This window comes from Abramis brama, assembly GCF_963993115.1.
Source record: "Abramis brama genome assembly, chromosome: 1".
Classification (NCBI taxonomy): domain Eukaryota; kingdom Metazoa; phylum Chordata; class Actinopteri; order Cypriniformes; family Leuciscidae; genus Abramis; species Abramis brama.
In genome coordinates this window covers 59939137-59961217 of record NC_139963.1, presented here as the reverse complement: position 1 = coordinate 59961217, position 22081 = coordinate 59939137, and the positions used below count along the sequence as shown (strand labels likewise).

Sequence of the window (22081 nt, the reverse complement as noted above, 5' to 3'; positions counted from 1 at the left end):
TGATTGTGGATTACCTTTAATAAAGCTGCGTTTCCTCAGCACTAGTCTCTATTGTACCACAATAAAACTACACGTTCTCTTGCTGTATCAGCTGTGAAACTTACTTATTTCTTTTTTACAGTCCTCGGCTTCAAGTTACAGCAGAACATAGAAACAGAAACAAGGAGATTATTAGTGAGCGATCAGAAACTGTGTGATTCTTCATGAGCTTCATCATCTGCATGACTTTATATTAATGATCAGTAATAATTACAGTAATGTTGAATGTGTGAACATTAGTTAAATCCATCATTAATGTGTAATTTATGTAAACACTACAAATGACTAATGCTTGACCCCTAATAACACAAATAGACATTAAACACAGATCTTAATGAAGTTGTTGTAAACACACACACACACACACACACACACACACACACTTTATCTCAGCTCACACATGTGAAGCTTTAACTAAATACTGAGCAACAGTGTGTATTATATTTTATTTTGTATAAATATCGCTCACTCGCAGGACCAAGTAGAATAGTTGTTCTAAAAGACGGCGTGCGCTTTCAAAGGCCAGTGAAAGCTGTCAGTTAAGTCGTATTCGGACGTTAATTTTTTTTTTCATGGGCTCGTAAGGTATTTTAAACATTTACAGGGGTAAGTCAGTGATTTTAGTGCCGTGCGAATCCATAATGTCAGTGTTTTTTCTCACCCAACCCGCATAACAATCTCTGGCCAAATTACCTCTGTTTTTTTGACAAACAGGTCGTGTAAGGATTTAAAGGTAGGGTAGGTAGGATTTTTATAAAAAACTTTTTTTCAAATTTGTTTAAACTGTCTTTATATACCAATACATAATTAAAATGTAAGTGCTCTGAATAAGAGAGTATAAAAATTGAGTGACTGTAGACCTTTTAATCTGCAATAAACACAGCTCATTATTTCCATTCGGGACGAAACAATTGATTGGTTTGGGCGACTGTCACTCACTCTCGCAACCATGGCTACCACCCCTGTTGCTGTTGACGCTCTCGCTGCCGGCGGTGTGAACGCACAGTTAGAGTCAACAATGTTTTCATCATGGAAACTCGCAAAACACCGTATATGTTATGAATCTTACACGGAATTCACCATCACAGTGTAACTGATGGCAATGGAAAAACGTGTATCAATGCAACCTGTTTTTAGCTTTGCCTTATAAATATAAGCTCGTTACCTATAAATATAGCTTGTTACCGAATCAAACAAAGTATATTTTAAACTTTACCAGTATCGATATGCTAGCTTGATAGGGAGTACTAAAATAAATCTTATTTGTTTATATTTATAGTGATAAAGTTAGGTGTTTTATTACATGTGATTCTGACATGATGTCACTGCATGCACTGCTCTCCTTCCTCTCCACTCGTCTCAGGTAAATAAATAAATAAGTAAATAAATGCGTCTTCCAGCTGAGCCTGAGCGTTTGGCATCACGCGTTCATGTGTTTTGGGGGCGTGGCTTTGGAAGGAGCCCAGAAGGGAGGGGGTGGAGTGAATGGAAATAATTAGCTGTGTTTACAACAGTTGTGAGAGGTCTACAGACACTCGATTTTTATACTCTCTTTTTCAGAGTACTTACATTTTAATTATGTATTGGTATAGACAGTTTAAACAAATTTGGAATGTTTTTTTTTTGAAAAATCCTACCTACTCTGCCTTTAATTGTCATCTGAAACCTCTGAGTTTACAAGAAGAGATTCAAAACTTAAAAACTGTTTAAGTAATTTTTTATCACTGCCGAGCACCGTACGTAAGATGTAGCCTACAATTTTATTACTGAAATGCTGGAAAGTATTTACAAGAGCAATATTTTATCGCAGCTCCACCTCAGCGAACAAAAAACGGGAAAGAAAAGAAAGCACGTAAAAAAATTAAATGGTTATTGTGAAAGCCATATATGATACAAATTTAAAATATGTGCTAGGCTATTACTATGGAGCGAATTATGTGCCATAATTTAACAAACAAATCCAGCATTTTGCAAACAAACTCAATCTACTTCGCAAAGGAAAACTCGACTCGCAAACAAACTCGATCCGCTTTGCAAAGGAAATCTCGACTCGCAAACAAACAGAAAGCAATGTGCAAGCACAAAGGTCACAAATGTGTGCAGGCAGATTTTCTCACAAATGCGTCCAGGCAGATTTTCTCACAAATGCAGTTGAGCAACTTCCTCCTCTAAAACAGTAGATGGCGCTAAACTATAGGCTAATTTAACGCTAGTCTCCCAGGAGAAGCACTGATTTGAAACTTGCCTTTGCCTACAGCTGAGGAAAATGACCGGTGAACGGGTGTGTTTCTGTCTTATTTGATCTATAATTAACCTTTTTGAGGTTTTCTCTTGCCAAACGTTTATTGCATATCTAGACAGAAATCCACATCCACGCTAAATTAGCCTATAGTTTAGCGCCATCTACTGTTTTAGAAGAGGAAGTTGCTCAACTGCATTTGTGAGAAAATCTGCCTGCACGCATTTGTGAGAAAATCTGCCTGGACGCATTTGTGAGAAAATCTGCCTGGGCGCATTTGTGAGAAAATCTGCCTGCACGCATTTGTGAGAAAATCTGCCTGGGCGCATTTGTGAGAAAATCTGCCTGCACGCATTTGTGACCTTTGTGCTTGCACATTGCTTTCTGTTTGTTTGCGAGTCGAGATTTCCTTTGCAAAGCGGATCGAGTTTGTTTGCGAGTCGAGTTTTCCTTTGCGAAGTAGATTGAGTTTGTTTGCGAGTCAAGTTTTCCTTTGCGAAGTAGATTGAGTTTGTTTGCAAAATGCTGGATTTGTTTGTTAAATTATGGCACATAATTCGCTCCATATATTACAGGCTATTATAGTTTGGATTATTTTTAAAATGCGTTGAGCGCTGTTGGCGATTCATTTAGCGTTCAAGTAGAGCGTGCATGCGCAGTTACTTTCCACAAAGGCACACTTCACTTTTTGTTCAAATAATCCTTACGTGTGTAAATGTATAACTTCCTTCAATTTAATTTAAATGTGTAATTAAAATAAATAAAAAGTAACTGTATTTTAAAGTTTAGAATTAGATAGTCGTGCGTTAAAATTACCACAAAGTGTCCAACCTACTCTAATACTGTTAAAACCTGTTTACTTGTGAACAAGGGCTCTGCAACTTGAAAGAAAGCTATTATTTGTAACATGCACATGAAAAATTGGACACAACTAAGGGAAACGGTCATGCAACAACAAGCATCAAAACAGTAAAAGGAACCTCAAGGTTGTAAATGTGTGCAAATGTATTGGGCCCCATTCCTGTATTACGCCCAAATCACTAAATCCGTATGTCACATGTTTCATGTGATTCAGTCATGAGTATATTAATATCACGCAGCTCAATGCCGGACAGTCACACAGTTCATTAATAAATCAAATGCAGGCAAAACATATGGTTTAAAAAAAAAGAAATATTGCCTATGAAAACTATTTTTTACATTTAAACTGTACCGTCGCACAATAAAGCGAACTTTTTCTCTGTATCAGCTGTAATACTTACACATTTTCTTTAGTTTTTCCGGGATCTTTTCTTCATGTCACAGCAGCACATAGAAACAGAAATGAGGAGATTATAAGTGAATGAACAGATGAAAGATCATTTTTACTTTAAAATACTTACCCATTTCATTGTCACAGCCTTTCGCTTCATGTCACAGCAGCAGCACATAGAAACAGAAATGAGGAACAGATGAAGAAACACTGAGAAGATACGTAAGGGATAATGTATAGAGAAGCGGTCGTTATAGCGAATAACAACCCCGACAGGCTGAACAGGAGCCTTCAGCCTGAAGGGGTTGTTATTCGCTCTAACAACCGCCTCTCTATACATTATCCCGCTTATTACATGGCTACCTACAAAATAAATAGTCCGTTCCGCGTCCATAGCAACGCGCTGTTTTTCATGGCAACGGTCTGTTATACTTCGCAGCGGTCTGTTATCAAGAAATAACAGACCGCATTCTCCATTGGAATTCAGCCAAGCCATTTAATAATGTATGATAATCACTTCATCTTAATAGTCTGTCTCAATTACAGTAACGTTGTGTGTTAAAGTCAACATGAAATCACAACTGACAGTTTAAGCAATGCTTATTTGCATATTATATGTCTTCAGTCAAATGCTCTGAACAAACAATCATTTGATGTGATCCGAAATACCATAAAAAAAGGATGTCCAAAATACTGGATGAATGTGTAATGCACTAGACAGACACACAGACGTGTTTAAAACAATATATGGTTTTCGGTTCATTTATGAACAATTGTTTCAGTTTTAACACTTACCCAGTTCTGTTTCATTGATCTTGGCTTCGCGTCACAGCAGCACATAGAAACAGAAATGAGGAGATTATAAATGATCAGATGAACATATCAGAAACACTGAGAAGAAATACTGTGTGATTCTTCATGAGCTTCTAATAATCACTTCTCCATCTACATGACTTTATAATAATGATCAGTAACAATTAGGCTACAGTAACTTTGTATGCGATACACATGATTTCCATCATAATGCATCAGTAAATCCATCATTAATGTGATTTAACAAAATAAACAATGCAGTAAAACTTCACAAAACAGCTCCATTTGTTAACATTAGTTCACTAGTGCATACTAATAATTTGCTAATGGGACTATATTATAAAGTGTCACCAACAATACTTATCACTGAATTTATTGGCTAATATTAATTTAGATATATTTTAAGTGATGTGTGACACCTGTAATGTTTTTATATCAAACAACAAAGTGAAGTTTTCTGTTGCTGTATCCGCTTTAATACTTACACAAGTGTTTGGAGAGCTTCACTTCATGACACAACAGCACACAGAAACAGAAAAGAGGAGATAAAAAATGAGTGATCAGGTGAACATGTCAGAAATACTGACAAAATACTGTGCGAATATATATATAAAAAATGTATTTATATATTACAATATATAAGACTATATAATACGCAGTTGCGAGTTGGAAAGTCAGAATTGTGAGTTTTTAATCATTTCTGCTTGGCATTTCTGACTTTAAAATTCACAATTGTGAATTAAAACAAGAATTGTGAGATGCAAACTCACAATTGCGAGGGAAAAAAGACTGAATAGTGCGATAGAGTGAAAAGTACCTTTATTTATTTTATTTTTATTTAGTGCCAGAAACACTTCCATACACGGGTGAAGATTTACAAATAAAAATATAAAATGTACTAAAGCACAGTAATGAAATAAAAATACTTTGTTGATGTCTACCACTGGTTGTATATGATTCAGTCATCAGTATATTAAATTCATGCCGCTCAATGCTGGACAATCACAAATAATTAATGATTTAAATATAAAGACAAAAATAAAAAATACTGACTATGAAAAAATCATATTACACATTTAAACCATTTGTATCTGCTGTAACACTTACGCAATTGCTCTAGTTGTTTGGAGATCTTCGCTTCACGTCAGCAGCCGCACATTGAAACACAAATGAGATTATAAGTTCTCAAACGAGTTCATTCATGAGTTTATTAATGTCATGCAGGTCAATACTGGATAACCACACACTTCATTACTGCACTATATCAAATGAGCAGAACTTGTGGTGAAAATGATAAATATTGACTAAATCTACAGTAGCACAATAAAGTAAATTGTTTTGTTGTATTAGCTGTAATACTTACGCAGTTGCTCTAGTTGTTTCAAGATCTCCGCTTCATGTCGGCGGCACAGCAAAACAGAGATGAATGAACAGATGAGACACTGAGAAGACACTGAGTGATTCTTCATCATATGCATGACTTACGTATGAGTTTCTTGAGTTCAGAATCGCGGCGTCGACAGTAAATCCCGACACCAGCCGCCGCAGCCACAGCCGCCAGCATCAGAACCACACATATCCCGACCACCGCTCCTGGAGGAAGACCTGGCACTGAAGAGACGGAGAGACACCTGGATCAACTCAAGTACTAGCAGACGCTAGTGTTTCAGAGCTGTGCTGAAAGAATAATACAACTCACCAGAGACAGTAACAGTGAATCTCTTAAATAATATCCTTCTGTCACTAATGATCTTCAGTCTGAATTCTCCAGCATGTTCAGTTTCAAGGTCAGTGATGGTCAGAGATCCAGTGTTAATGTCCATCTTCAGTCTGTTTCTGAATCTCCCATCATCACCATCATAGTGTGACGCGTGATCGTCTTCTGTATCGCCTTTCGCGATGAGAGATCCTTCAGCTCCAAATCTCCACAGTATTAGATCATGTTTCTGGAGTTCAGTGTCAGTGTGTAGAGTCTCAGAGTTTCCCTTTGTGGCTAACAATGCCTTTATTTCATCATTATCTTCAACAGACTTGAGTGGAGATTCTGCAAACATAATATCTCATAATGTCATAACTGGTTATTTATTTCAGCTTAGATCTCACAAATAGAGATCTAACGGTGTGAAAATGTCATGATGTCACGATTATCAATATTATCACGGTTTTGTTCGAATGAGATGAAAATGTTCAAAAAGGGCCGATACGCACACTGAAAAGTTTTATATTTGAAAATCAACAAACAACAAATAAAATTAGCAGCTCAATTAACTTCTTTAAAGCTGCAGTAAGTAACTTTTTTGTGTTAAAAATTTACAAAATGTATAATGAGTGAGTATCACTACTATACACCTATAATAGTATTTATATTGGGACTATTTAATAGGGGTGGGGAAAAAAATCGATTCTTAGATGAATCGCGATTCGGGACGTGGACGATTCTGAATCGATTCACAAATGTCAAAAATCGATTTTCAAAAAAAAAAAAAAAAAAATCTAATAACGTAACATTGAAGGAACGCAAAAGGCGGAACTCTGAAGCGGACGTGCAGTGCGCGGACAGTCTGTGGCGTGCACATAACAGAGACGCGCACATAACAGACGCATGATGGCTGAGCGCCAAATCCGAACGGCACCAGAGAATGTCTTCTTCGTTAAAAGCTAACGTATGGAACATTGGCAATTTCATTGTGATCTATTTAGTATTTTTTGTATGAGAGCTAATTTCTGTATTGTTTAGTTTTCACATCAATATGCTGTGTAAACCGATCTGATCTGTATGCAATATGTGCAATGCCAGTCACAAAAAGTTACATTTTGACTGTAAGTTACTCTCTGCAGAATGTTCATTCACTTTCTTTGCTATTTTTGATTGTGGTATACAGCAAACATTTCAAGTCATAACTCTTTATTATTTAGTTGTGTATAAGTCAAGAGCGACTTTGTATGTTACTAATTATTCAGAATATGCAAGTCCACAAGCATTATACGTTATGATAGCTTCTGGTACATAATTCTATATTTTTGAACGAAAACTGTTTGTGAATTTGCTACAGCAAAATGTTTTTTTTTGTCTGAAGGATTATATTGCTCATTGGAAATAACAAGAGGATGTTGGTTAGAAGTCTATTATTAAATGCTAGAGATTCAGAATATGATGAAGTTTGTATTAATTTACTACAAGTACGCTGCTAGTACAGGCACACATTTATTTTCCTGTTGGTTCTCAGCAATGTTGGGACATATGCTGGCAAATGTAACCTTACAGTTGACTTGCCAAATCACTTCCATTTGTTTTATTAATACAATTAATATAGGAAGTATTGGAAGTAAGTTCGTTATGGGTCATCATAAATACTTTGCTTTAAAAGTACCAAGTAAAAATATTTTTTCAATGTTTTTGATAAAAGGCACTTCCCTGAGAATTGAACTTAATAAATGTGAAAAAGACACTTTAATGTCTCCATTTGTCATTCTGTATTGCAAAGCAGATGAGAGTAGATCATGATCAGAAACCTGATTAGAAATCATTATGAATAAAATCGAATTGTTTTGAATCGAAAATCTTTTTGAATCGAAAATCGATTTTGAATCGAATCGTGGCCTCAAGAATCGGAATCGAATCGAATCGTGAGATGGTAAAAGATTCCCACCCCTACTATTTAATATGGGTCGGGTCGGTGCCGCTGCTGAGGAAGCCACATTTCCATTACCCTTCAAATTGAGCAAATTGAAATTGTGAAATGAAAATATGCTCAATGGAAACACATCAATAGACGTGTTTCCATTACAGATTTGAGCAAAACTTTTGCGATTTTTTTCTAAATGTTGACAAAACACTATTGTGAAATGACAACGTTTCCATTAACCGATGTTATGCGACTAAAATGAAATTTTTTCCTCTCGCGATAAGTAAAATCACTCCAAAAATCATGGCAACGGGCGTAGGTTTACGTATATCTCAGCCACTGCACTAGCCGTTATTATTAATGGAAGGAGATGTACAGTGTGTTTCCAAGCCTTAATGGTAAGGAAAGACCCTTATGAGCGGCACATATGAGGTGTTTCTGGGTGTATCTCCCTCATATCTGCTTTGAGGTCTTGATTGTGGCATTTCTTTGAAGTTTATAATCCATTATTCCTGTCATTCTTTTGTCTTTTATGAATTTAATAAAGAACTCTGTCTCGTATTTTGTCCAAACAGCGCGTCGTCTACGTCAAGTGACTGTAAATGTGCAAAAACTGTTTCCATTGCAGTTTTGCGAAATATTTATTTTACGAATTGCCTGAAAAACCTCCTCATGTGAGCGTAAAAACTTGTTTGCAATAAATGGGAGTTTTTGGCGAAAATTACGTGTTTCCATTGGGCGTATTTTCAATTTGCAATTTCCAATTTGCGCAATTTGAAGTGAAATGGATATGCGGCTAATTTCACAAAAACTCCCATTTATCGCAAAAAAGTTTTTACGCTCGCATGAGGTGTTTTTTCAGGCAATTCGAAAAAGAAATGTTTCGCAAAACTGCAATGGAAGTTTTTTTCCTATTTACAGGTCACCTGACATAGGTAAAAGTCGATAATTATTTAAGGATGATGCGTATGGAGATAGAATTGTGTCTTTATTACATGCAAGAAAATAAATGATCTGAGAGAAAAAAAAAAGTTTGAGAGAAAAAGTTCATACCAATAGGAAAAAAATAATATTTGAGACTAAAAATAGTTTTGTGAGAAAGTATTTTCTCATAGAACATAAAAAAATATAAATTTGAATGGCGGAGTAATATCTTCACCAGAGGGAGCGGGGGCCGGTGAGAGGATTTTTCACGAGTGAAGATATTACTCCGCCAAGTCGAAGTGCTCATAAGCACTTGCTATGGTATTCCGCCATACAATATAGTTATCCATTTTACACGCTTAGAAAAGCGCAACATTTTGTTTTGTGTCACCGTCCTAGGTCGAGTTACACTACGCGAGTAACTGTGTTTAAATAGGGAAAACGTGGAGGTGTTTGGTAGCTTCTCTGCTTGGCCCATATTGAATGAACTGAGTGAACAAAGTTTCGCCGCGCGCCAGAGCGATTGAGTGCACGCACTGAGACGAGAGAGGTATGTATCAACTCGTCTTAGTTAAGGGAATAACATAGTTTAATATGAAAAGACGGTGGAGTATCCCTTTAAATGATATGACCGTCGTCAATCGCAACGTATTATAACACAGCACACATTCACCGTGGACGCACTCTCTCTAGTTTCATTCAAATGCAGTTTGCCTACACACAAAGAAGTTCAGATTTAATTTACTCACCTTTCACAATAACTTTGAATGTCTTGGATTTGATTCCTACACTGCTCATACTCTCGACTGTATATTGACCAGAGTGTTTGATTCTCATGTTCCAGATGGTGAGAAAGCCAGTTTGATCCAAATTAAGTCTGCCACTAAACATCCTCATCAACTTCACATCACTATATTCAACTTTGCCAGTTGCTTTGTAAATTGTTGCTATCCTAGTCTCGTTAACTGTCCACTCTGCAAGACCATCTCTCTGTGTTTCAGTAAAATCAGCCTGTAGAGTGAGAGAATCTCCCTCGATCGCCGTCTTCACTTCATCTGGATCGACATCAAACACGCCTGCAGATCAAACGCAAACACCAAGAGATAGAACATTTATACATTTACCAAGCGCTTTACCCTCATCAACAATCAACAATTGCCAGAAAAAGAAGAAAAAGAAGAAAAAATATAGCTGCGAGCAGCGATTACGGGCCCAAGCAGGTGGCACCGCAACCCCGGTAAGGCACCGGGGACGGGACATATACATACATACATACATACATACATATATAAGACAGAAATATTACTTGTCTTACCTTATTCTGATTTTATGATACACTCAAAATATTCCACAACAAATCCTTTAAATTTAATGTAAAAATAAAAATGAAAGTATAAGAACGTGTTGGTCTCACGTAACCCTCTCATCAGAATCAAAATGTTTCAATATTTGCAATGTATTTGGATGCTAATCTCTTCTTTATTATAGGCTTTGTACTTCACTTGTGTTCCAATATCGATAGAAAAAATCATCCTCTTCACGCGCAAAAATGTGCTTGGAAACATCACAGTGGAGCTCTGCTTACTGTGAATGGTACAAATTGTACTACTGACTATTTAAACAGAGCAGTGTAATTCGTATATGTTAGGTTGACTATTTTATTATGATATTTTATTAGGGCTATAATGAACAGGCTGCGATGTCAAGATTGCATTTCTGGAATGTGTGTGTGTGTGTGTGACGCGGTTTTTATTGAACAGTGGACACATAAAAACATAAATAAAATGTTTTAGTTCATTCCTACTTCCATAGGAATACATTTAAAATGCTCGCTCTACTCCGCACCATTATCAATGTCTGTGCGGACGTCTGTATTTTACTTTCACTTTTAAGTTAGCGATTTAAAAGCCCTCAGCGGTGTCATACGTCGATTAACCAGTGGGAAAATTTTATCAGAGTCACATCCCTAATATATTTATATATAAATACAATAGGCCTACCTGAAAGATAATTTTACTTGCCCGACCAGAGTATAGCCTGATTAGAACGTCAATAACAAAAAAAATAACTTGGGAATCACTAAAACGAGAGATTATTCTAATTTCATTACAGTCATTTTAAGTTGCAATCAACAGTTAATAATAAATGTATTACTGATCAATGGTAACAAGGTTGCACTGCTGAGGCTCGTGCAGCTTCTCCAGGAGAATTGTAAACAAATGAGCGCAGCACACAAAAAAGCAACCCAGTTAACAACATACTGACTATAAAAATTACAAATATGGAGTTTTTATATATTTTATAACATATGATAGAGTTAAGCAACCTCACTTGACGAGTAGGCAACTATTTCCTGAATACAATCACAAATGAAACTGTGACATTGATTTCATACAACAGGTTAATAAACAGTTACAATTAAGTCACTTACATTTTAGATGCAATATTGAATGTTTCAGCAGCAAAAATAGGTAAAGATCACAGCAGAACCATCGCGCATCTCACAGCAACTTGTTTTCTCATTACTGAATGATTCAGCATTTTAAAACAAATCGGTTGACTCAAAGATTCAATGGTCAATTCATAAACATCTGTCTCAATCATGAATGACTCAGTCATTCAAACGAATCGTTTGAACGAATGAATCAATGACTCGCTCATTAAGAAGGTCGCCTGGCGACACCTAATGGCGGTTTAGTGTTATGTTTATAAATATCATTCTTTCCAACGTGCACCATTATCAATGTCCGTGCGGACGTCCGTTTTTTACTTTCACTTTTATATTAGCGATTTAAAAGCACCCGCTTGTGTCACACGTAGATTAACCGATGGGAAAATATCCTCAGTGTCATATACCTAATAAATTCATATTTAAATACAATAGGCCTACCTAGTAAAACGTTTTATATACTATTTTGATATCCTTTTGGACACAAGAGGACAGTATAGCCCTATTTTTGTTGAACCAAATAGCACTAAATAGCCTGTTTTTAACTTTTTCATACTTCTTGAATTGCAAAAACAGAATAAAATGGGTTTAGTTCTAATATTTGTATAATTTTATATAAAAATAAACAGTGTATAATTAAATTTTTAGAAGATATGAGATGTTTCCTGCTTCCTTTTTGACATTAATTTAATCCCTCGCCATAGCAAAACCATTTGAGATATTCAATATCCGTTTACAATTTAGCATCAATATATATTTTTATCATGTTGAAAAAGTTTGATGGGAATAAAATAAACCTTTTAGGAGGAGTAACTAAAAACTCAGAGGCTGATTTAGCAAAAAATCCATATTCAGACCAAATATTCAGACCAAACAATATACACCTTTTTGACTAAAGGTGGCGCTACTGAGCCCCTCACCACGCCCGTTTCTGAAACTTTGCACATGTCTACTGGATAATAAGTGTGATGTGTCTAACGAGTTTCATGCAATTTAAAGTATGTTAAGAGTCTCAAAAGTAGGGCTGGGCGATATGGCTGAAAACTGTATCATGATATAAGCGTTTCATATTGGTCGATATCGATAATTATTGATTTTTTTTTATGAGCTATTTAAAATAAGGACCAGAAGAAAAATATATTACATTTAACATTTTTATTTTAAACTTAACCTTCCTCTGATTATAATCCCCTCAGTTATAAAGCAGGGATGCAAACACATATATGGTCAAAAAAGAGAGAGGTTATCAAACCCCACGGCAGATATCCAGATACTTGTGATAATTGTGATGAATTTAATCCTTTGTAAGTTCTCATTTTGCAGTGTAAGATTACAGTTAACACCTTTAAAAATTACATAAATGTATTATGTATTTTTATTAAACTTAGTAAATCAGCAGCAAAAAGTAATTCTTGAAAAAATCTGCAGAGTAATTTTATAAAATATAAACATGTTAATAAAAACAAACAGTATTATAAATAGTACAAATAATATTACTATTAGTGCTCTTATAAAATTCAATCAGGCAATCATACATTTCACAATTTTATATTTATAAAATATTTTAAATTCAGAAGTGTATATAGTACACAGAAATAATACACAATTAAATTATGCTTATTTTAAATGTATTGAACAGGCTAAGTATAAAAAATATATAGGCTTTTAATAATTTTTCAGTGCGCAAAACCATGGTAATATGAAACGCTTCAAAACCCATGTTCAAAACAGAGCGCACAAAGCGCGTATGCGCATCGCGGGTGCAGAATGATTTGCTCAAAGCAACATGGAGTCACAGCAAGTGCGCATTTAGAAGTTCACGGCACAAAGCGAAGAAATGTCGAGCACACAAATCCTATCTGTCCAACAGTTTATTGATAATTTGTTTCTTCAAGAGTTTTAAATTCCAGTTATTTGTTATATTCAGTTATATGCGTTTGATGCCGATTCATAGTCCTTGTGCTGTGTGTGATCTAACAGGCACACGGTAGCGAGTCGTTTAAAAACAGCAACAAACTCCAACAAAATAAAGTCATTTTATGCAAATCCAGCCTTTTCTCTACAGATCAAGTATTATAATGTGAATATATCATATTGGAGAGAGTTTTACCGTGCATCCTGCTGTAACCGGAAGAGGCGCACACGCTCTTTGAATAACGTTACTGAATGGAGAATGATTGACAGCCGCAGAGGAGGGAAAATGAGTTTCCGTAAACTTTAATGATGTAACTAGACTCCTGTCCCTCACATTAAGCTATGGAATGGCTTCAGATGACGATATGGCACAACCATACTGTGTTACATGACCGGCTGTTAGCGTATCACCCCCTATTGCTAGGTTACCAGAGAGTGAGTGCTTTTTTTCATGGAACCAAACTTGCTTCACAATCTCTGATTTCTTCTGACGAAAAAAAAAATTATCGAACGTTTTATCGAACGCATTTTTTATTGATTTTGATCACGTGTCTATCGCGATACATATCGTTATCGTTTTATCGCCCAGCCCTACTCAAAAGCATCAAAAAAGAATATTAAAGTTTGATGCGTTGCTACGACAACAGTATCTAAGATATCAATAATCCTTTCACAGGTCTACATCTGACGTGTGTTTACATTATACACATAAAGTTTGAAGCAAATCGGGTAAAAATAAGAGGGTGATTTCAAAGCATTTTGAAAATGACCTGCTGCCAGTTGGTGGCGCTATAACTTTGACTCACAATAGTCACACCCATGTGATCGGCCTCTTACAACGAACAAACTGCTGAAGTTTTATCAAGATCAGTTAATGTATGCAGAAGTTATAACACACTTCCTGTTTCCATTATTCGCCATAAATTTGTTTCCTTGCCACGGCCAAACCGTTTGAGATATCAAAAATCCGTTGGAAATTTTTCATCCTCAATGTCTTGACTTCATGCACACCGAGTTTGGTGACGATCGGGTGAATTCCCCAGGAGAAGCGTTTCAAATTCCTGAGCATGCGTTTCCAAACAACCCTAAATAGCCGACTTCTTGTTGGGCTGGCGTAAAACTTAGAGCATGAAAGTTGTTCGGCCCGATGAGATCTATATGTGTATTATTACATGCAAGTGTGTTTGATTTATGGACCAAGTTTTTGGACGCCCTTTCAAGGCTTGGGCCCTAATGAAACTTGTTGGAACTTGCTGTTCCAAACCTGTATAACCTGATTTTTTTTCTGCTGAACACAGAAGATATTTTAAAGAATGCTGGTAACCAAACAGTTGTCGGTGGCCATTGACTTACATAGACTTTATAGGAAAAATATAATAGAACAAGTTCCCATAAACTTATTATTCATCAATGAATCATGAAAAAAGTAGCGCGGGTTCCAATCAAATATTAAGCAGCACAACTGTTTAATCTGAAATTGATAATACATCAGCATATTATAATGATTTCTGACACTGAAGACTGGAGTAATTTTAACTTTGCACCACAGAAATAAATAATATTTTAAAGTATATTAAAATAGAAATCCATTATTAAAAAATCAATCCATATTCACCTTTCAGATTTCACTTCCAAAATATTCATTCTGTTTAAAAATACAACCTATAATATTCGACAGGCAATTTTTATTTCGCTTCCACAAAATAAAGTGGTTCAAATTCGACAGAAAATTCAACATTTGACATCCGGGAACGGCAGGAATAGCACTAGATTGCCGATTGATGTTCTCCATAGCTGTTAGTCAACCTCACCAGAAGGAGGTGCAAGCAGCTGTCGACGAAGACAACTATAGAGCAATGGGTGAGAGACTCATTCATTCATAAAAACAGATTTACAGAAATGGAGCAAGCCGTAAGTATTTGGGATGATTATCAGGGCCAGTATAGAAAAGCTAATAAAGACCCAAAAGCGGTGTTTACACTGAAGTCTTCACAGTTAGATTTGTACATCTAGAAATCGGATGTGTTCCAGTTTGGGTCCGTGCAGGCCTTAAAGGGCCGGACCGGCAGCCTAAATATTCTGTGATTAATGTTAGACAATATAAAAAAAAAGACAATCACCCAATGCTTGACTGAATAACTTCAATCTATTTATTAAGAATCAGTCTATGATTAATTTACAGAGTGAAGACTTAATTTCTTTTTTGAATGCTACTGTTAAATAGACTCATTGTAGCTGTTTATTTTATTTGTTTAATTTGATAGTATTTGTCATATTGTTTGTAATTTGCATTTTAGCTATTTTTTTTTAATAACAAAGATAAAATTAAATTAAATATCTGTATTGTAATTATAAAATTATATTTAAAAAATATGAAATGACTCCTATCATGAAATATGATTTTGGTCATCCCAACCTGTTCAGAATTGTAAAAGGTTAGCGAATGATAACATGATTGATAATAATCTGCTTGTTGCAAACCTCTCTGTAAGCACGTTCACACTGACATGTAATAATTATTATTATTTATTTATTTTAAAATAAAGGGGAGGGAAGGTCAAAAAGCAGGGCAGGAACATGCTGGTCAAGTGAGTTTTTTATTTTTTTATTAATTTATAAAACAATGAATTGTAAATTATGTCATATTTTTCAATTACTTTTATTGTTTTACTTTTCTTTTAGTATTGAGGTATTTTAGTCTGATATCATATCACAGTCATAATTTTGGTAGCATGACAACACTAATCTGCAAGACCGATATAATGTTGGTTTGACGTTGGAAGTTTGACATTTGTCAGAGATTCAGCTCCGAAACACTTCAATAACGATTTGGCATAAAAACAAAAAACAGGTTATGTTTGAACTGTTTTAAAATGTAGACGAGAACACACACAGTGTAGTTTATGTGTTTTAGTCGGCTTTCCCAACACACGACGTAACAGTTACGTAATGTATTCGTACTTTTTGGTCAAAGTCATGACTAACTGACAACGTAACTACCACGTCGCATGCTCGGAATTTCATTACCATCATATTACCAAACCACAACGTCGTCAGTACGTCCTCCTAAGATTATAAGATAACCAACAACGTCCCAGATATGTACTCTATTCGTAATAACTTCAAAATTTCATGACTTACTGGCAACGTAACTACAACGTCACAGGCCCGTAAATTCATTAATATCATATTACCAACCCACAACGTCGTCAGTACGTCCTCCAAAGGTTATAAGATAACCAACTACGTTCCAGATACGTACTCTATTCGTAATAACTTAGTAATTTCATGACTTACTGGCAATGGAACTGCAACGTCACGGGCCCGTAATTTCATTACCATCTTATCAGACTGCATTTCTATGAAATATTTTATTTGTTTCAATTATTTGTTTAGTATTCCGTACGTTTGAAAGACGTTAATTTTATTCAAGTAATTAAGGTTATAATTCTAGATGTTTATAAATGTTGCGTGGCTTTGACGTTTTAATGGGTGTGCGCGTAACCGACCGACCGCCCCAGTGACTGCAACTGACAAAGCAGCTGAACTCTCTCGCTGTTGTTTTCACTGCTTTCAGGTGAGTTTAGTCTCTAAAATCACACAAATAATACACAATACACAATTGTTCTTGACACTTCTCTTACTTGTAATTGACATGCTTCTGTTGAATATTTGCTTTATATAAATGGTTTAGTGTCTTCGGAAAAAGTCCATTAGCATCTCAACTGTTTTCAGAAGAGGTAACGTTAACATCATGCTAACTTCATAGCTTGAGCTTTTGATATGAACGTTTAGGCTTTTAATCACATCTTATGGGTAGATGAGAGGTTTTGATAGTTTTGTACAAAATAAGTTAGTTTGGAAGTGAGCTAATTTATTTAACAAACGTATTTATTTAACATAAATGTAACTTACTCGATGACGTCACTTACATGGAATGTGAAAATTGGCTGAAACTAGCTCAATGGTTAACACAAATTGATAAAAATAGTTATGTGATTTCAGCAGCAACACAATAATCATTTTACAACAGAGGGAAAGCTCCACGACTTCAACATTTCTGAAGAAAGCTGCTGCCAGAGAAGTTGGAAACAGGTGAAGTGAGGGAGCTCATTAAATAACTGCATATCCATTTTGTCACAATATTTTGTCAACTACTGTATATCACCATGCATCTGTTATTTTCTTATTTTTTAAATTCTCATATTTACATTTACATTCATTTATTTCATTTATTTTAAGAAAGTTTTGACATCCAAAAGAAAGTGACTGTATGAGCAATATGAATAAGTGAATAAGTAAAACTAAAACCATAGATTAAACATTTATGATTATTATCAGTGTTGAAAACAGCTGTGCTGCTTAATATTGTTGTGTTTTTCAGGGTTATTTGATGAATGAAAGAAAAAAAGCAGCATTTATTTGAAACAGAAATCTTTACTCTCTCTTCTGGTCAATTTAATGCATCCTTGCTGAATAAAATATGTTTTTTTTATGTTTTTATTTTTACTCTATTGAGCCCAAAATTTTGAACAGTAGTGTAAACTACTGTTTATATATGTTGGGTCTATTTAACAATGAATCCTGGAGAGAGAAAAAAGAAAATGGATTAAACTGTTACATTGGTTTACACAAAAAGATTAATCAGCACAACTGTTTTCAACATTGATAATACTTAATGTTTAGGACGTTTGCACTGTAAGAATGTATAGTATTCAAGTATCAAAATGCTGACTCGTTAGGCCATGTTTTCTCATTAAAATCAGATGATTTCCTATTAATTCAATAGAATGTAAGGGAATAACTCTAGAATAACCTTCCTGATAATGTTTGGAGACCAGAAACACTATCCTAATTTAAATCTAGATTAAAGACACATCTCTTTAGCCAAGCATTCAATGAACATCTTATAATCTTGCACTATATGATGAAATAGTAAAAAGTGCACATGACCATCTTTTGCCTGAAATAATATGAACAGCAGCAATGCTAATCTTTCTCCTGTTGTCTCCTTGTTTCCATCTCAGGATGCTCAGCATATTTTACTAGAGATTACAGCAGCTCCAGTTCGGATACATGGATCCAGGATCCAGCCTCACTTGGGAAGACTTCTAATGACATCAACACTCTTGAAGACAATGTGTTTAAACAATTTTCAGATGTTAAATGATATTTTAAAGTGTTGAAACTAATTTAAAGGAGAACTCCGGTCAATTTTAACATTGAGCTAATTTTTTTGTCAATTTGGAGCGCTGTCAACAGAGAACAACGACAAAAGTTCACGGCACGCGCATAGGTTTAGTTACCTATGATCATGCGCGTGAACTCGGCAATCGACTACTTTGGACTTCAACCCAAAAACAGGATGTAAACAGGTATTTGCGCTGGCTTAAATAAAATCATTTTTATTCATATCTTTCACATCTACTGCAGTCAGATTCACTCGTGTTCACTCTGAAGGAATCACTCACATGATCTGTGCACTTGTAATGACACATCAAGGATGTTAAGAGGCTAAAAGCAGGTTTAACACTTGCCCTATTGAAGTCAACAGGGTGTAAATTTTAAAAAGAGGATAACACGGTGTAGGCAACACCGATTTTTGTCGTTGTTCTCTGTATTGACAGCACTCCAAATTGACAAAAAAATGATCTCAATGTTAAAATTGAGTTCTCCTTTAAGTTTTTATGTCAGGTGGTACAACCCAAATATGTATTGAAGTTGTACCACCTGACATGAAAAGTGTACCACCAACCTACCCATAGCCTACTTGAAATTAGCAGTTTTTGTCAGTATTTGAGAGAGCTCTACAAACTTTTTCACTCTGCCAAAGAGATCAGTTATGCTCCTCTGGACGATGCATTATCATGTTTACTGTTATTACCTGGTAAATTCATAATAACATTTGAGAATATACAAATTGCTGGACAAAAGTTTCTCAATTATCTCAACAGCTTTAAAACTACTGATATTTATAAAAAAAAACAATTACATGAAAGGCTTCAAACCTAAAATGATGGCATAGTTTTTATTTTTTTATTATTAAGACACCATTTTTAATTGTTTTCTTAGTCTGTTCATTTGTTCGAACAGTTGCACCACCACCTGACATTTCGGGGATTAATGCCTTCAGGAATAATCATAAATAGGCCTAGTTTAAAAAAAAAAATGGACATCCAATCACGACTTCAGAATAAGAAAAACAAAATAATATGTATTATTAAATGTACAAAAAAAATATTTCAAACTAAGGTTTTATAGAATATAGTGATACATGTCATGAAGTTATCAAATTATTTTAAAAGGAAATGATGCAAAAATATATGAGCGATTTTTAAACAAAACTGTCTGCTTTTACAGATTCTATCTTTCAGTGCTAATTGCTTTGTGTATTTAAATGTTAAATGGAAAAATGTTCTTTTTTCTTACATTTTTCTTTTCTTATTCTTGCTTTGTTATTAGGGCCACCAAAATGAAGACGTGTAGAAGTAGTTTGATGTTCAAGCTTTTGGGGAAAACCTTGTTCATTTAAATGTATAACCTGTTTGCATACTGTTTTTGCTGTTTGTGCTTTGTTCTATAGTAAATTAACTAAATTAACCAAATTTTGAGTCTGTATCGTTCATATGTCGTTGAAAAAGTCTCTAAAATAGTTTTGGGCCAATGAGGACAAGTTAAATAAGACCACTGCATGTCCGCCCAGATTATTAAAAACTAAAATGACCAACTGGTTACCAACACACGACTGTCGATCCACAACGTTGCCACGCCGTTACTTACTGACAACGTTACAAAGTTACGTCGTCACAACGAATCCAGGAATTTCACTTTTGCGTTTGCCACGACGACGAAAGTTTGGTCACCAGATTACGTAACAGTCACGTAATTTGTGTTAGCTTACTGTATCGCAACCGTTCATCTGCACTACGTCTACGACATTTAAGATGTCTTTAAGATGTTTGAGATTTAGAATGGATGTAAAACTGCTTTTCTAACTGAATTTAGTGACACTACAGTGTGTAACATTGAAGTTATTGATCCGGGAAACTCGAATCTGTGAATATGTTGTCAACTTTACCAAACTAGTTTCCTTTAAAGCAGAAAATGTAGTTTATGATTGGAGGATAGGTTCCTCTAAATGAACGAGTCAAGCACATCATCAACCATAGGCTTAATATGTAGTTTAAAAACCGTACTTCATAAGCAAAGGTATTTAAACACAGCACTTGTCACACCTGCCAGGTAGGAAGAGAAACCGAAAGCATTACATAAAACCAGAATTCAAACACTTACCTTCTATGACGAAGCAAAATACACAAATAGAAAACATGTTCTTCATTTTGATGAGAAGTTGAGTGAAAGGTGAGTTTGATAAGGACGATTATGGCTATAAATCTCCACCGTTGTGTCTGTGTTTTGAGTGTTTGAGAATCCTTCCTGAACCGCACCCACCGCCAAAATCCCGCACTGCGCATGCGCAATCGCTCAGACTGTGACTGGACCGACTTACATGTTGTTAGTTTGGGGGAGAGCTGGGAAAACAAGACCCAGCCCAGATAGCAATTACATTTGGCCCGGATCCGTTTTAAGCCCCTTGCCTCCGTTTCTATCTTAGAGACGTTTTCTGATTGTGAACCAGATCCGTGCCAGATAGAGGTTTCAGCTTAAACATTCTAACTGCCATCAGTTCAGTATTTATATCATTTTACAGATCTGGCCCAGATCACTTTTCCCATAGGTAACCGAAAGACATTAGCTGTGTCTGACACTGATTTGGTCCAGATCTGCAATATGAATCTGAGCCGATACTGTTTTCACATAGGCTACACTGGTGTGGCCCGAATCTGTGATACATATCTGAGCCGACTGCATTTAAAAAAGGGCTAAAAACTGCTCTGGCCCATATCTGCAAAACGGATTTGAGCCAACACTGTTTTGACAGAGACTACCTGATGTGGACCACATCCGAAATACTTTTCTCAAACTGTGTGAAGAACTAATCACACAAATAAACATTTTCAAAACAACATGGTTACCTGTCTGCATATTTTTTTTTCTATCTAGAGCACGAGATAAATGCATTGTCATTAAGCTGAGCAATATTATCAGTGTTTAAAAACTATACAGCAACATTTTGTGATGCTATAAGGTCCATTACAGCACACACTGTAAAAAAAAGGTGTAATTTTACAGGTAATTGTCTGTATTTGTTTACAGATTTTTACCGTTTTGTCATTATTACAGCAAATATCTGTAAAATAAAAGGCTGTAATTTAAAGGTCCACTGTTAAATAAATAAAATTGCAGGTAATTGCTTGTATTTTGGTTTTACATCAATTTTACGTTTTTTTAAAAGGAACTTGTCTGTATTTTTATAGAGTTATGTGTAATTTTACAGAAATTATTAGGTAATATTTTACAGATTTTTTTCTGTGAAATTAGAAAACAAAAGTAAAGAAGGTATAACTGCGGAAATCAGCATCTATTCAATATGTTTCCTTACAGATTATTAAGCAGGTGGGGGTTAAAGTGAGTTTTTTTAAGGTTAAATAATAGTATTTGTACATTCAGTACCCTACATAGGCTGTAGGCCTGTATTGAATTATTTTTTATTTCACATTTTATTTTATACTCATTTTGATCATTATTTCATTGTCTTATTCTCCCATAATTTCATGTATATTTTATGAATATTTTTCCAAATCTCCGTTGCTGCACATTCAGGGCTTTGTGAGTGCGCGCGCGCACGATGACGCAGATTCAAATTCGCCGCCATTACTTTTCCGCTGTTTACTCCCACCCACAACGGTTAACGTTAGCTGATC

The 22081-nt window shown here is 35.3% G+C and overlaps 1 protein-coding gene across 1 annotated transcript; it reads right to left on the bottom strand.

Annotated features, from left to right (window-relative positions):
- Nucleotides 1-54: 54 nt before the first annotated feature.
- Nucleotides 55-20725, bottom strand: LOC311077771 (uncharacterized protein). Its single transcript, XM_084106390.1, has 11 exons — nucleotides 20550-20725; nucleotides 9643-9969; nucleotides 6043-6387; nucleotides 5829-5954; nucleotides 5707-5736; nucleotides 5451-5480; nucleotides 4829-4849; nucleotides 4326-4349; nucleotides 3661-3684; nucleotides 3541-3570; nucleotides 55-128 (listed from the first exon to the last, which is right to left on the bottom strand). The coding sequence occupies exons 1-11, from the start codon at nucleotides 20593-20595 to the stop codon at nucleotides 88-90; spliced, it is 1044 nt and encodes a 347-aa protein (XP_083962516.1). The 5' UTR covers nucleotides 20596-20725; the 3' UTR covers nucleotides 55-87.
- Between the last annotated feature and the right edge of the window lie 1356 nt (nucleotides 20726-22081).

Excerpts from the sequence above, each read along its gene's own strand:
- LOC311077771 (XM_084106390.1), bottom strand. The coding sequence starts at position 20,595 with ATGAAGAACATGTTTTCTATTTGTGTATTTTGCTTCGTCATAGAAG. Across the intron at positions 5,737-5,828 it reads TGAACTCAAGAAACTCATAC|CGGAGATCTTGAAACAACTA; the intron begins GTAAGTCATGCA and ends GCCGACATGAAG. Across the intron at positions 4,350-4,828 it reads GAAGCTCTCCAAACACTTGT|CCAAGATCAATGAAACAGAA; the intron begins GTAAGTATTAAA and ends TGTGACGCGAAG.